This window comes from Cetorhinus maximus, chromosome 5 (assembly GCF_964194155.1).
Source record: "Cetorhinus maximus chromosome 5, sCetMax3.hap1.1, whole genome shotgun sequence".
NCBI classification, from domain to species: domain Eukaryota; kingdom Metazoa; phylum Chordata; class Chondrichthyes; order Lamniformes; family Cetorhinidae; genus Cetorhinus; species Cetorhinus maximus.
The window spans coordinates 41,280,104-41,295,707 of NC_135883.1; the positions used below are offsets into that span (position 1 = coordinate 41,280,104).

The 15,604-nt window shown below is 44.0% G+C and overlaps 1 protein-coding gene across 1 annotated transcript in view; it reads right to left on the reverse strand.

Moving 5' to 3' along the window:
- khdrbs2 (KH domain containing, RNA binding, signal transduction associated 2) overlaps positions 1-15,604 on the reverse strand; it is a 626,587-nt gene that overhangs the window by 250,741 nt on the left and 360,242 nt on the right. The window contains exon 4 of the mRNA XM_078541836.1: positions 11,790-11,936. Coding sequence (XP_078397962.1) covers positions 11,790-11,936 — 147 coding nt within the window. The remainder of the gene's footprint in view (positions 1-11,789; positions 11,937-15,604) is intronic.

The window sequence follows — 15,604 nt, forward strand, 5'->3', positions numbered from 1 at the left end:
TCCATCAACTATAACTTTGCTCATACGTCTGTTGTGCCTCACTGAACAAAATTCCCTTTGGAAGTCCATGTACACCACAGCAATGGCATTGCACTCATTAACCCTCTCTGTTACCTCTTCAAAAAAACTCCAGCAAGTTAGTTAAACGCAATTCTCCCTTAACAAATCCCTGTTGGCTTTCTTTAATTAACCTGCATTTGTCAATGGAACTATTAATTTTGTCTCAAATTATTAATTCTAGATGTTTCTCCACCACCAAAATTAAACCGACTGGCCCGTAGTTGCTGGGCTTATATTTACACAAGAGTGTAACATTCACAATTCTCCAGTCTTCTGGCACTACTCCTGAGTCTAAGGAAGACTGGAAAATTATGGCCTGTGCCTCTGCAATTTTCACTCTCATTTCCCTCAATACCCTTGGATGCATCTCATCTGGTCATAGTGCCTTATTGACTTTAAGATAACATGTCTAATACCTCCTCCCTATCAATTTTATATCCTTCTAGTGTATTATTGGCCTCCTCTTTCACTGTGGCCTGGTTAGTATCTAATTCCTTGGTAAAGACAGATACAAAGTATTCATTTAATATATCAGCTATGCATCCTCTGCCTCCTTTTGTAAATTCCCTTGCAAATTTGTTCCTCTACATCCTCCCTACTAGTTGGTGGCCAATACACTACACTGACAAATCTAATTCCACTTTTTTTGCTCCTTAGCTCTAGCCAAATAGATTCTGTCCTTGACTCCTCTGGGACATATTCTATCTCCAGCATTGCAATGCTCTCCTTAATCAATATCGCCACCCTCTCCCTTTTCTTCCTTTCCTGAACACCTTGTATCCAGGAATATTTAACCCCCAGTCCTGCCCTTCATTAAACCAGGTCTCTGTTATAGCCACAACATCAAATTTTCACGTGACAATCTGAGCTTGTAAATCACCAATCTTATTAACCACACTCTGTGCATTTTCATACATGCATAGCAATGCTGATTTAGACTTTATTACTTCCTCCCTTACTCTGACCCCCAGCTAATAACTTCCCTTCCCCATCTGTTCTCTTCTATCATAGCGTAAAAAGTGGATATTCACATCAATTCAGTGATTTCTAACTGTTTCCATCCATGAGGGCTTCAACAGCGCACCCTGTGGAGAAGCAGAAAATCACTGACAGTAAGTTCTGGATTTCCATGTTATTCTGCACACGTGCAGGTGCCAAAAGTTGTTGTCAATTTCGCCAGAGGAAAATGCTGACAGTTTTACCATGACTTTAACTGCAACATCTGGGTCAATGTATCGTCAAATTACGCCTTGAGGCCAATTAGGAATTGCACTTTTAAAACTGGCACTATTTAAAACTTGCCAGTGGAAGAAGTTGATCTGAATATAAACTGCTTCTCCTCATATAAACTGTCAGAATTTATTAAATAATGACATTGTTCAAAAAAAAAATCGAACCAGAACATTTTCTAATTTTGGCTGAAAGTGTAAAATCAGGTGTTGGGAAAACAAACCGATTACTTTCTTTGCAGTGGCTTTAAGTATATGTCAAGCCTGGACCTATGGAAGTAAACTTATCTCTGTGCAAAGTGCATTCTGTTCAATAACTATTTGTTTTCAAATCCCTCCATGGCCTCATCCCTCCATGGACACGTCTTTTGTGGGCCAGTGGAGGCAGGAACAGAGGCGGGTAGGTGCATCATTTTGCAAGCAACGGGTAGCTAGTTAAAGTAATTAACAGGCTAGTTAAGGCCGTTGATCAGACGCAGACTGGAATTATCTCCAGCATCAGCCCAAAACGCAAGAATCCTGTCCCGTATCTCTGCAATCCCCTCCAGCCCTACAATTCTCTGAGATTTTATGCTCTTCCAATTCTGACCTCTTATGGATCTATTGATTTTCATTTCTGTACCATAGCTGGCTGTTCCTTTAGCTGCCAAGACCCTAAGCTTGGAATTCTCTCCCTAAACCTCTCCACTCCACCCTCCTATTTTTTAGATGCTCGTTCAAACTAGCCTCTTTGATCAAACTTTTGGGCACCTTCCCTCATATGTCCTGGTGTCCAATTTTGTCAGATAACATTTCTGTCAAGCTCCTTGGGACATTTTACTACTTCAGTGGTGCTTTATAAATAAGTGCAATTTAATGTTATTGGAGGGAGCTGCCTTCATCAGGATTATTGAATGGGACAAACTTAACTACATTTATTGAATTATGCCCCACTTTATTCTGGCTGACATCCGGAAAATATTCAAATGTATGTGCCAGTGGTGAGGAACCTCATCCACTGCACAACTGAAGCCCACAGGAAGTGGGGGTAAAACCAGGGAGGGTCAGGAAGTGGGGTTTAGGCTCCTTAATGCGTTTGTATCCCTGTCACCCATTTCCGTCTGTGCCCATTTGAACTGAATGGCTAAATGCAAAGCAGAGAATCTGCTTGACGGTGTCTTTTGGAATTGGCCATTGCTCTTCAAGTTGTGCTTTCAGCAATTAGCCAAATGGTGCTCAATGCATCATATTTTTGTCACAAAGGCAATTTGCAAGGGGCGGTACAAGGTGAAGATAATGATTCAGCCTTAATAAGCTTGCCTGGCAATCAAAGTTCTCCACTCAAACATACAACTAATTGCCTCATAAGTGACCCCTGCAGGACAGATGAGGGAGTCCTATCAGCAAACCTGTATAGAAACCTAGGGCTGAAGAACTGGCTGGTTCTTCGTGGCCTCCTTTGGGGAAGGCCTGTCGAATTAAGTGCCCCTTCGGCACTTAAGTGGCTATTGGTGGGCCTTCCCTGGGATCAAGGATTCCAGGGCAGAAATCTCTCCCTCCAGGAGCTGCCGGCCAATCAGAGGTCGGCAGCTGTCAACTGCAGACAGCATCTCTTGGGAGGTGGCAGGGTAATGCACCCATCAGAGGCCTAGGATTGCCAAGGGACCCAAGCCACATGTCAATGAGGGCAGGATGGGTGTCATGGGGTGGGAGTTGTTGGGTGGTGGGGGGAAGAGGATGATCGTCAGTAAAGGCAGGGGATATCTCACAGCAGGCACCCCTCTTCCTGATGCTGGGTCTCTCTATCAGGCACTGAGTGCCTTTGAATGAGGGAACCTCCCCCACCCCCCCTCCCCACCCCCGGGAGCCAGCAAACATCCTGACTGGATTTGCTTATTTTTTAATTCATTTATGAGATGTGGGCTTCACTGGCTGGGCCAGCATTTATTGCCCATCCCTAGTTGCCCTTGAGAAGGTGGTGGTGAGCTGCCTTCTGAACCGCTGCAGTCCATGTGATGTAGGTACACCCATAGTGCTGTTAGGGAGGGAGTTCCAGGATTTTGATCCAGAGACAGTGAAGGAACAGCGATACATTTCCAAGTCAGGATGGTAAGTGACTTGGAGGGGAACTTCCAGGTGGTAGTGTTCCCATCTATCTGCTGCCCTTGTCCTTCTAGATGGTAGTGGTCATGGGTTTGGAAGGTGCTGTCTCAGGAGCCTTGGCGAAACCCTGCAGTGTGTCTTGTAGATGGTACACACTTCTGCTACTGTGCGTCGGTGGTGGAGGGAGTGAATGGTTGTAGATGGGGTGCCAATCAAGCAGGCTGCTTTGTTCTGGATGGTGTCCAGCTTCTTGAGTGTTGTGGGAGCTGTATTCATCCAGGCAAGTGAGGAGTATTCCATCACACTCCTGACTTGTGCCTTGTAGATGGTGGACAGGCTTTGGGGAGTCAGGAAGTGGGTTGCTTGTCACAGGATTCCTAGCCTCTGACCTGCTCTTGTAGTCACAGTATTTATATGGCTAGCCCAGTTCAGTTTCTAGTCAATGGTAACCCCCAGGATGATGATAGTGGAGGATTCAGTGATGGTAATGCCATTGAACATCAAGGAGCAATGGTTGGATTCTCTCTTGTTGGAGATGCTCATTGCCTAGCACTTGTGTGGCACAAATTTTACTTGCCACTTGTCAGCCCAATCCTGGATATTGTCCAGGTCTTGCTGCATTTGGACATGGACTGCTTCAGTATCTGAGGAGCTGCAAATGGTGCTGAACATCGTGTAATCATCAGCGATCATCCCCACTTCTGACCTTATGATGGAAGGAAGGTTATTGATGAAGCAGCTGAAGATGGTTGAACCAAGGACACTACCCTGCCGAACTCCTGCAGTGATGTCCTGGAGCTGAGATGGCTGACCTCCAACAACCATAACCATCTTCCTTTGTGCAAGGTATGACTACAGCCAGTGGAGAGTTTTCCCCCTGATTCTCATTGACTCCAGTTTTGCTAGTGCTCCTTGATGCCACACTCGGTCAAATGTGGCCTTGATGTCAAGGGCAGTCACTCTCACCTTACCTCGATAGTTCATCTCTTTTGTCCATGTATGAACCAAGGCTTTAATGAGGTCAGGAGCTGAGTGGGTCTGGTGGAACCCAAACTGGGCGCCAGTGAGCAGGTTATTGCTAAGCAAGTGCCGTTTGATAGCACTGTTGAAGACCCCTTCCACCACTTTACTGATGATGGAGAGTAGAATGATGGGGTGGTAATTGGTCAGGTTGGATTTGTCCTGCTTTTTGTATACAGGACCTACCTGGGCAATTTTCCACTTAGCTGGGTAGATGCCAGTGTTGTACCTGTACTGAAACAGCTTGGCTAGGAGTGCGGCAAGTTCTGGAGCACAAGTCTTCAGTACTATTGGTGGAATATTGTCCGGCCTCATATCCTTTACAATATCCAATGCCTTTAGCCATTTCTTGATATCGCGTGGAGTGAATCGAATTGCCTGAAGACTGGCAACCGTGATGCTGGGACCTCCAGAGGAGGCCAGATGGATCATCCACTCAGCACATCTGGCTGAAGATTGTAGCAAATGCCTCAGCCTTATCCTTTGCACTGATGTGTTGGGCTCCTTTATCATTGAGGATGGGGATATTTGTGGAGCCTTCTCTGTCAGTGACTGGATGTGACAGGACTGCAGAGCTTAGATCTGATCTGTTGATTGTGGGATCGCTTAGCTCTGTCTATCACTTGCTGCTTATGCTGTTTGGCATGCAAGTAGTCCTGTGTTATAGCTTCAGCAGGTTGACACCTCATTTGTAGGTATGCCTGTTGCTGCTCCTGGCATGCCCTCCTGCACTCTTCATTGAACCAGGGTTGATCCCCTGGCTTGATGGTAATGGTAGAGTGGGGGATATGCCAGGACATGAGGTTACAGATTGTGTTCGAGTACAGTTTCACTGCTGCTGATGGCCCACAGCACCTCATGGATGCCCAATCATGAGTTGCTAGATCTGTTCGAAATCTATCCCATTTAGCACGGTGGTAGTGCCACACAACACGATGGGGGGTATCCTCAATGTGAAGGTGGGACTTTGTCTCTACAATGACTGTGCGGTGGTCACTCCTACCAATACTGTCATGGACAGATGCATCTTAGGCAGGCAGTTAGGTGAGGATGAGGTCAAATATGTTTTTCCCTCTTGTTGGTTCCCTCACCACCTGCTGCAGACCCAGTCTAGCAGTTATGTCCTTTAGGACTCAGCCAGCTTGGTCAGTAGTGGTGCTACCGAGCCACTCTTGGTGATGGACATTGAAGTCTCCCACCCAGAGTACATTCTGCACCTTTGCCACCCTCAGTGCTTCCTCCAAGTGGTGTTCAACATGGAGGAGCACTGATTCATCAGCTGAGGAAGGGCGGTACGTAATAATCAGCAGGAAGTTTCCTTGCCCATGTTTGACCAGTTGCCATGAGACTTCATGGGGTCCAGAGTTGATGTTGAGGACTCCCAGGGCAACTCCCTCCCAACTGCATACCACTATGCCGCCACCTCTGCTGGGTCTGTCCTGCCAGTGGGACAGGACATACCCAGCAATGGTGATGGTGGTGTCTGGGACATTATCTGCAAGATATGATTCCGTGAGGATGACTATGTCAGGCTGTTGCTTGACTAGTCTGTGGGACAGCTCTGCTGGCTTTGGCACTAGCCCCCAGATGTTATTAAGAAGGACTTTGCAGGGTCTTTGCCTTTGTCATTTCCGGTGCCTAGGTCGATGTTGGGTGGTCCATCCGGTTTCATTCCTTTTTTGTATCTTTGTAGTCGTTTGTTACAACTGAGTGGCTTGCTCGGCCATTTCAGAGGGCATTTAAGAGTCAACCACATTGCTGTGGGTCTGGAGTCACATGTAGGCCAGACCAGGTAAAGACAACAGATTTCCTTCCCAAAAGGACATTAGTGAACCAGATGGGTATTGGGCTTCCCACAAGGTGACTGCCCCACCCACTGCTGGTTGAATAATGGCACTGGTATAAGGGTATTAATTGCCCACTATTGAGCCTCAATTGGCAGCAGCACGGGAAGGCCGTTCATAGCTTTCCTGCCCCAGACTTAATTGGGGCAGAGGCAGTAAGTTGCCACCCGGTACCCCACTCCTGATTAAATGCCCCTGCCTCCAAACTCACCTCGAGGGAGGGTATTAAATTCTGCCCGTAGATTCATTTCTCCCACCATCACAATTGATATTAAATCGCTAAATTGAGAAGTGCTTCCTGACAAAATTTCTGAGCTTGTCTTCTATTGGTTTGCAGCCCGATCCATTTGTCCTATCGTTTGTGTTCAACTCGAAATAATGCTCAGGATGAACTGTTTTTTTATTCCGCTTGGTATCTTATACATATCTATCATGTGCTTCCTTTTAAGACAGAAGAATGCAAGCTTTTCGAGCCCTTTCACAGCACAAATGCACCAATCAGTCAGTCGCCTACACTGCAACATTTTGATGCGTTTCACATAGCGCAGTTTAGTGAAGTAAAATCTACAACTGGTAAGAACTAACTGAAAATCAATGATAGTTTCATTTTTAATGTTTCAGTTTGAGAGGTGTATGAGTGGCCAAAGGGAAGGAATCATAACAATATGAAACAAAGTAGGGATCCCTTACTTTATCATGGGATGTGGGTGTCACTGGCAAGGCCAGCATTTGGTCCCTGTTGTAATGTGGGAAACACAGCAGGTAATATGTGCACAGCAAAATCCCATAAACAGCAATGTGACAATGACCTGTTAATCCTTTTTTTTGAAGTGGAGTTGATTTCGGGAACTCATCGCCCAGGAAACTCACAATATGGGATATTTTACATCCACTTGAGAGTCCAGAAAGGGCCTTGGTTTAACGTTTCATCCAAAAGCCTGATGTGCAGCACTCCCTCACTGGAGTGCCAGTCTGCTTTATGTGCTCAAGTCCCAGGAGTGGGACTTAAATCCACAAGACTGTGCCTTAGGGAGGGGAGTGCTACATACTGAGCTGCAGCTGTTCTGCACATTCTTCTCAGCCAATCTCACAGCATTCAAGTTTTGTGCTCTTTGCTTTTTTGCATATAAAATGAGCATGAGTAATATGTGGCAGACTTCAAGCACTAATTCATCTACTTGTGTAAATTCAATTGCTAATTTCTCTGATAATTACAACCTTTCACCACCAACTGCAATGAAATGCTCTTTTGCTTAGAATTATGTAATATTTGCAGCACAGAAACAGGTCACGCAACACAACTGGCTCATGTCGGTGTATATGCTTCACAAACACATCCTCCCACCCTACTTCATCTCACCCTATCAACTTATTCATCTATTCCTTTCTCCCTCATGTGTTTATCCAGCTTCCCCTTAAATGCATCGATGGCATTCGCCTCAACTACTCCTTGTGATAATGAGTTCCACATTTTAGTGATGCCCGAAGCAAAAAGGTTCTTCCTAAATTCCTTATGGGATTGAATAGTGACTATCTTACATTTATTATGGCCCCTCTTCTTGACCAAGTGGCCAAATTTTCTCTCTGTGTCTACCCTTTTTGAATTCTTTCATAATTTTACGGTTCTCAATCAGGTCACCTACAATTCTTCTCTTTTGTAAAGACCCCCTGCCTATTAAATCTTCCCTGATAGTTCTGGTATCACTTGGGCAAATCTCTTTTGAAATTTTCTCTGGTGTCTTTATATCCTTATTGTAGTATGGAGACCAAAAGTGAGAACTCTCTAAGTGTAGTCTAACCAAGGTTCTTTACAAATTTACCCTAACCTTTTTGCTTTTGAAATAGAAATGTTGACCAGCTGGTCATTGTACATTGTGTTGTGTTTTGGAGTAACTTCCTTTTCAAATTGAAAACACATGACCTTATTGTATTTCACTAAAATTTTATTGCTTTCAGCATGAAATTACTTCTTTAAGCGTGAAAGATTTTCACTGGACGAATGAAGAGAGGCAATATGAACTTGTGGTAATCTGATGTGTAATATATCTTTAAGAAGAATGTTATAATGGAACATCACATGATCTTATTATCCAATAGCACAGTAGCATGGGGTACCTCAGTCGTCAGTAGTCTATAGTTAGTCTGTAATGTAGAGACAGGGTTTGAGTTGAAAGCACACAAGTGTAGCTGCTGAGTTCCTTTGTAAATAAATAGAAGGTGTTCTACCTAAGAACTGTCTGCTGACCTACTCTGTCTACGGTACCAACTCGGTCACCCCGAAACAAGTGTGCAACCTGGGTTCATAAGTCCAGCCAAACTAGTGACTAGGATCCAACAGAACTAAATAGCACAATTTTAAGGGGCTGCGGGAACAGGGAGACCTGTCAGCATATGTGCACAAACCTTTGAAGATGGCAGGATGAGCTGAGAAGTCTGTTTAAAAAAAGCATCTGGGGAACACTGAGTAAGATGATTTTACAATTAACCAGGTAGAGAGCAGCAGTTTTCTGTCTTGTAAGACGATGGTTTGCACCATGGTGGTCAACTCTGTGCTAACTCGTAACTACTGTCTCCAGTGTTGCGTTAACACTCAGCAGTGAAACTGGAGTGTCCATTCTGGGCCTCAAGCCTGAGCAAAATTTATGAAGACTGTAGTGATTATAGTTTTGGGAAATGTTGGTCAGTAGCTTTAAGAATAATCTGGTGTTGTAAAATCACATGATCTGTGTAAACCAATGAGTTAACAGCGCAGGGAACGTCTACAAGAGAATTCTTCTTTAGTTTTGGAGCTTGATGCATATGTATAAATGCTGCTGCTGTCTTGTAAATAAAGTTAAATGTTTCCACTAAGAAAAGTTGTCTGAAGATCAACTCTATAACAGAGACCCTGGGCTACCCAAACATCAGGGTCCCCCCTCTCAACCTCCTCGGCTGAGTTCAAAGGGTTACAAAGCACTATTTTTTGCCACCTGCTTGGCTGTAGCAGTTTCCAGAAAGATGACATACTTATGCCTTTGGGTTCCACTCCAGATTCTTTGTCAGGATTTACTCCCTTAGCCTTCAACTCACCTGAGGTATTCACAAGGCATTGAAGCTATTTGTCTATAGGGTGTTTGGTTCATGAGTCCCAGGGCATGTCCACGTGACATGTCTAGGGGTCAAACCTCCTCCAAATTCCTACGAAGCTTTAGCCTGGGGCTGCGAGGGGCCTAATTTCCATGAGTTGCCATGAGGAGGCACAGCTAAGGATTTGCCAATGGAGAGGCTGTGTACTGACAGGGAGAGATTTATACATTTGGCTTTCCCTTTCACATTGCACCCTTCCCAACATCTGGGGGAATGACTGGAACAAGTGAAAGGGGTCATTATATGTACTGGAGGATGGCGGGATCTTACTGCTGAATGTTAGGCTATTGTGTTCATAATAGTTTGGTACATGTTAACATTCTTGTTGCTGGTTAGTTAATTGTGCAGAATGGATGGTAATATGTGCCTTGATTAAGAGTAACCAGATGTCACAAATAAGAAAGGCTGTTGTCTTGTGGGACGGTATGGTGTTGGCCGATCTCCATAGCCTCTCTGAGGCATCTCGTATGCCAACGCGCTATATATATAGCAACCTCTTTCACCTGTTCCAGTCATTCATCCAGACGATGGGCAGAGTACACTGCCCAAAACGTCGAGGCCCATCAGTTCTGCTAACGAACTCTTTGGAGGTAACAGGGTGTAACCATAAAATTGTCTGACTCGATGTTACTGTGAAAGCCTTCAAACAACTCTTAAAGCATATGGAATTCTTGGTTTCATTATTAGAGTAATAGAGTACAGAACTAAAGAAGCTATATTAAACCTTTATAAAACACTGGTTAGGTCCCAGCTGGAGTGTTGTGTCCAATTCTGGGCATCACACTTTAGGAAGGATGTCAAGGCCTTGGAGAGGGTGTGGAGGAGATTGACTAGAATGGGCCCAGGGATGAGGGACTTCAGTTTTGTGGCGAGAGCAGAGAAGCTGGGATTGTTCTCCTTCGAACAAAAAAATGTTGATGGGAAATTTAATAAAAGTTTCAAATTTATGAAGGGTTTTGAAAGAGTAAATAAGGAGAAATTGTTTCCAGTGGCAGAAGGGTTAGTAACCAAAGCAGACAGATTTAAAGTGGTTGGCAAAACAACCAGAGGGGAGAGGAGGAGAAATATTTTTACAGGATGAATTATGGTGATCTGGAATGCGCTGCCTGAAAGGGCAGTGGAAGTAGATTCAGTAATAACTTTGAAAAGGGAATTGGATAAATACTTGATGGGAAAAGTTTGCATGGCTGTAGGGAAAGAACAGAGTGAGTGGAACTATAGGATAGCTCTTTCAAAGAGATGCGACAGACACAATGAGTTGAATGGTGTCCTTCTGTGCTGTACCATTCTGTGATTCTCAGACAAAGCTTTAATTTAAAAAAAATTAATATTACAGCCCAGGTTGTATTAGTCGGTCTAGGATAATTGGGTGTAGAGGTGAGATCTGTACACATCCATGTCAGAGGTAAGAAATGCATTTCCAAGTTTGAAAATCGTTGCCAGCAAAAAGATATGGCTGAGGCATAGCTCTGATGGTATTAGAAGGAAGGGCTTGTGTGTTCTCAGAGAGCACTGGGTCACAAACTGTGATCTACCAGTTCCAGCCACTCACCCTTTCCTACCAGCAGTAATAGACGAAAATTGGAAAGCATGAATTTTATTTTTATTCTTTTATGGGATGTGGGCATCACTGGTAAGGCCAGAATTTGGTGCCTATCCCTAATCGCCCTAGAACTGAGTGGCTTGCCTTTTCAGAGGGCAGCCACATTGCTGTGGGTCTGGAATCACATGTAGGCCAGACCAGCAGATTTCCTTCCCTGAAGGATGTTAATGAACCAGATGGGTTTTCAATGATACTTTCATGGTCACTATCACTGAGACTAGCCTTATATTCCAGATTTTGTTCATTGAATTCAATTCAATTGGAATTCCAAATTCCACCAGCTGCCATGGTGGGATTTGAACCCATGCCCCCAGAGCATTAGCCTGGGCTGCTGGATTACCAGCCCAGTGGCATTATCAATACACTGCCATCTCCCCTATTAGTCTGTTCACCAAAGTGCCAGTTCATAGACAATATACAATCTACCTGATCAGATCCCACCACATCTATTAAATCTGCATCTGCCGAAGTCCCTCCCTGATCCCTAAAGGTTTAGCCACTTCTATTGTCGAATCTGAGCTCTGACGGCCTTGACAAGCCCTACATTTCCAGCTACACCGCGACTTCTATGCGAAATGGAGTTGATTCATGGTAAAACTAATACAAGCAGAGCAGCAGCAGTAGCTCATCTCAGAGCTTCCACAAATGTCACTTGGTAAGTTGGCTAGTGATCACTAACAGATATAAGCAGTGCCTTCCAAGATTTTGGGTGACTGTAACCATCCTGTGAAGAAGATATGCTACATCTCACAAGAGCAGCTCATAAATAGATCCAGAAATAAAAAAAAATCAAGACGCTATTTTCTCGAAGGCAAAGGAACTTACTGGGACCAGGAATTTCTTGACTTCTTCCAATGCATGGCTCATGCGGGAATAGGCTTCTCCAGCCGGGACGAACACCTCAATTAGCACATGAAGGTCATCACCTAAATGCGCATACTTGGCCTCTCCACTTTTCCGCAGTTCTTCTTCCTGTGCAAAGAAGAGTTACAAAAATTTAGGAAGGTTTATGAAATAGAGAGAAAGAACTTCTTGCTCACATCCTTAAGATGTTTTAATGTATTTTACAGCTAATGAGGTACTTTTTGAAGAGCAGTCACTGTGGGTAATGGAGGAAAAGTGGCAGTCTATTTACACACAAACCCACAAACAGCAACATGAGAATGATCAGATCGAACAGTGCAGCACTCCCTCAGTAGAGCACTGGAATGCCAGCCTGGGTTATGTTCTCATGTTTCTGTAGGGGGCACTTTAACCTACAATCTTTGTGACTCAGAAGTCAGATTACTACCCACTAAGGCAAGGTTGGTGCTTTTAGTAAGAATTCAGCAACTCGTTAAGTAAAAATTACATTTTAACTGATTTATTATCAGTCTGTAATCAGTAGGTGGGCAGGAAAAGGTAAAAGCTTGGGCGATTCATCCTTTCTTCCTTTAAGGAGCAATCTAGGCTCTTTGGAAATGAAGAATGGCAGCACCCACAATCACTGCGAGTGGAGGAGACATGGGCTGGTATTTGGGATGGGATCCCTGTCGGTACACAGCCAGCGGGAGATTTTGCACTCCTAGGCTCTATCCACCTTTCCCCTTCACATTTCTGAGCCATGGGAGCCTCCTCCTCTTTGCCAGACTTTCCATGCTTCCCCACCCCCTTTGCTATCTTGCTGTAACCAGTTACACCTCCGCTAGACCCATCTTTTTTTTCTCTACCTGTCCCATTACCGTCTCCTTTTGGCTTTCACCATCATTACTTTTCTCATTTAATCTCTCCTACCCAAATACTGACCTTCCCTTTGTTATTTCCTTCCTCCTTCAATGTGAAGAGACTGGCAATTAGTCTTTTTTTGTTCCCTTTTGAAGTGTAAGAGATTGAGGGAAGACCTGACTGAAGACTTCAAATTTAGGAAGAATTGTGACAGGGTACGTAATGAAAAATTGCTTCAATTGTAAGGCTCAATGGTGATAACAACAACTTGCATTTATATAGCATGTTTAACATAGGAAATATTGCAAGACACTCCACAGCAGTGTCATCAGACAAAATATGACACCCAAGCCACACAGGGAGATAATTTGACAGTGTGGTCTGATGTAGGTTTTAAGGAGCATCATAAAAGCGAGAGGTGGAGAGGTTTGGAGATGGGATTCCAGAGCTTCGGACTTGTCAGCTGAAGGCATGGTCACCAATAGCAGAGTGATACAAGTCAAGGATACACAAGGGTTAAGAACTGGATGGGTACAGAGATCTTGGAGGGTTGTAAAGCTGCAGAAGGAGAGCATAACACTCTAAGCTTCAAGAGAATATTCGCTTTCTCTAATACCCAGCTCAGATCTGAGAACTCTATTTCAGATCATCTTAATTACTGGTTCAGAAAGTGACAGAATGACGCTAGATAATATTTTAGACTGTTACTGCGAAACAATTTATTGAACAGTAAAAGAACAAGAAAATTGGAACAGTAACAGAACAAACTGGGGCCGAGTTTCCTCAACTGTTCAGCGAAATGAATCCTGTGTCAGAGATCTGGAAAACCTACTCTATTCCAAACTTAGAAGTACTGCTACCTAATAAACATATGAACATATGAATTAGGAACAGGAGTAGGCCATCTGGCCTCTCGAGCCTGCTCCGCCATTTCATAAGATTATGACTGATCTGATTGTAACCCCAACTCCATTTTCCTGCCTACCCCCGATAACCTTTCACCCCCCCTTATTAGTCAAGAACCTATCTATCTCTGCCTTAAAAATATTCAATGACCCTGCCGACCCCTCTCTGGGGTAGAGAGTTTCACAGATTCACAGCCCTCTGAGAGAAAAAACTTCTCCGCATTATCACCTTAAATGGAAGACCCTTTATTTGTAAACTATGTCCCCCTGTTCTAGTCTCTCCCAAAAGGAGAATCCTTTCAGAATCCACCTTATCAAGACGAGTCAGGATCTTATAGGTTTCAATAAGATCGCCTCTCAATCTTCTAAACTCCAATGGATACAGGCCCAGCCTGTCCAACCATTCCACGTAAGATAACCACCCCCCATCCCAGGAATCAGTCTAGCGAACCTTCTCTGAACTGCTTCTATATGTCCTTTCTTAAATAAGGAGACCAAAACTCTACACAGTACTCTCAAAGCAATAGATAGGGAGGATGCTTTATAAACATTTTACTGACTTGTGTGGTCATGGGATTGGCAGTGGTCGGGGTTGTTGCTCAGAGGAAGTGGGAATACAACTTTTTACCACATGGGTAGTTGAGGTTAATAGCATAGATACATTTAAGGGGAAGCTGGATTAGTACAGGAGTAGAAATTCTTTTTAAATTCATTCTTTTTACAAAATGTGGGCATTGCTGGCAAGGCCAGCATTCATCTCCCATCCCTTGGATTGAGGGGCTTGTTAGGCCACTTTGGAGGGCAATTAAGAGTCAACCACATTGCTGCAGATCTGGAGTCATACTGAGACCAGAGCAGATTGGTAGATTTCTTTCCCCATTAATTGAATTTAAATGCCACCAGCTGTCATAGTGGGATTTGAAGCCATGCCCCCAGAGCAATAACCTGGGCCCCTGGGTTACTAATCCAGTGATGTTACCACTATACAACCATCTCCCTCATGTTGAAAGCTTAGATGAAGAGAGGTAGCAAGAGGCTCATGAGGAGCATGACAAACACCAGCATGGGCTAGATATTGAAAAGCAGATTTGGGGGAGTGATACATACATGTGGCCTAGCTCCAGCACTGTAACCTATTTATTTACATCCAATGCTGTCAAGTGCCTTATATTCCTTTAATTTGAATTTTCTTGAACAGATCGTATATTTTACAAGTTAGACATTTGTGTGCTTGACTGATTTGCTGTCAGAGCAGGATGTTTTTATACTTTATTACTGTCACTTTGAGCCTGGCACAGCTTAAATACAGTAATAGAAAAATAGATGAGCAGCAGAGTGAGAAATCTGCCGAATTGCTTGTCCTATCAATAATATTTTATAGGCTGTCATCCTGCTGAAAACATGCAACTAGAAAGAGAGAAAAAAGATTGCTTAGAGAAATCACCTTTCTGAATCTTGGCTGATGCCTTGCTTGGTAACTGCATTGACTGGTATGGAACTTGGTCACATGGGACCAGGGAAGTCCCAGGTTTTAAATGGAATTACCAGTGCTGAGACAAGTCATTCAGCTCAACCTGGGTCTGGTGTTTATGCCTCACATGAGCCTCTTCCCAGTTTACTTCGCCGAACTCCATCAACACACCCTCCTGTTTCTTTCTCCCTCATGTAGTTATCTTATCCTCCTTTTAAATGCTTCAATGCTGTTCACCTCAATTATTGCTCATGATAGCAAATTCCACATTCTCACCAATCTCTGGGTGAAGAAGTTTCTCCTCAATTCCCTATTGGACTAATGAGTTACCACTTTATATGGTCCATCTAAGTCTTCATTAACACCAAGACCAGAATTTTCCGGTCCCACAGCAATTCCCGCCTAAAGTCAATGGGCCTTTGGATGGTCCGTCAAATTTTCCGCCTCACCTACAACAATTCCCACCGTGGGCAGGGCAGGAACACCCCGGATGAAGTTATGCAGCAGAGGAACTAATGTGGAGGAGGAAGTTGCCGAGATACATTGGTGGATTGAGTGAG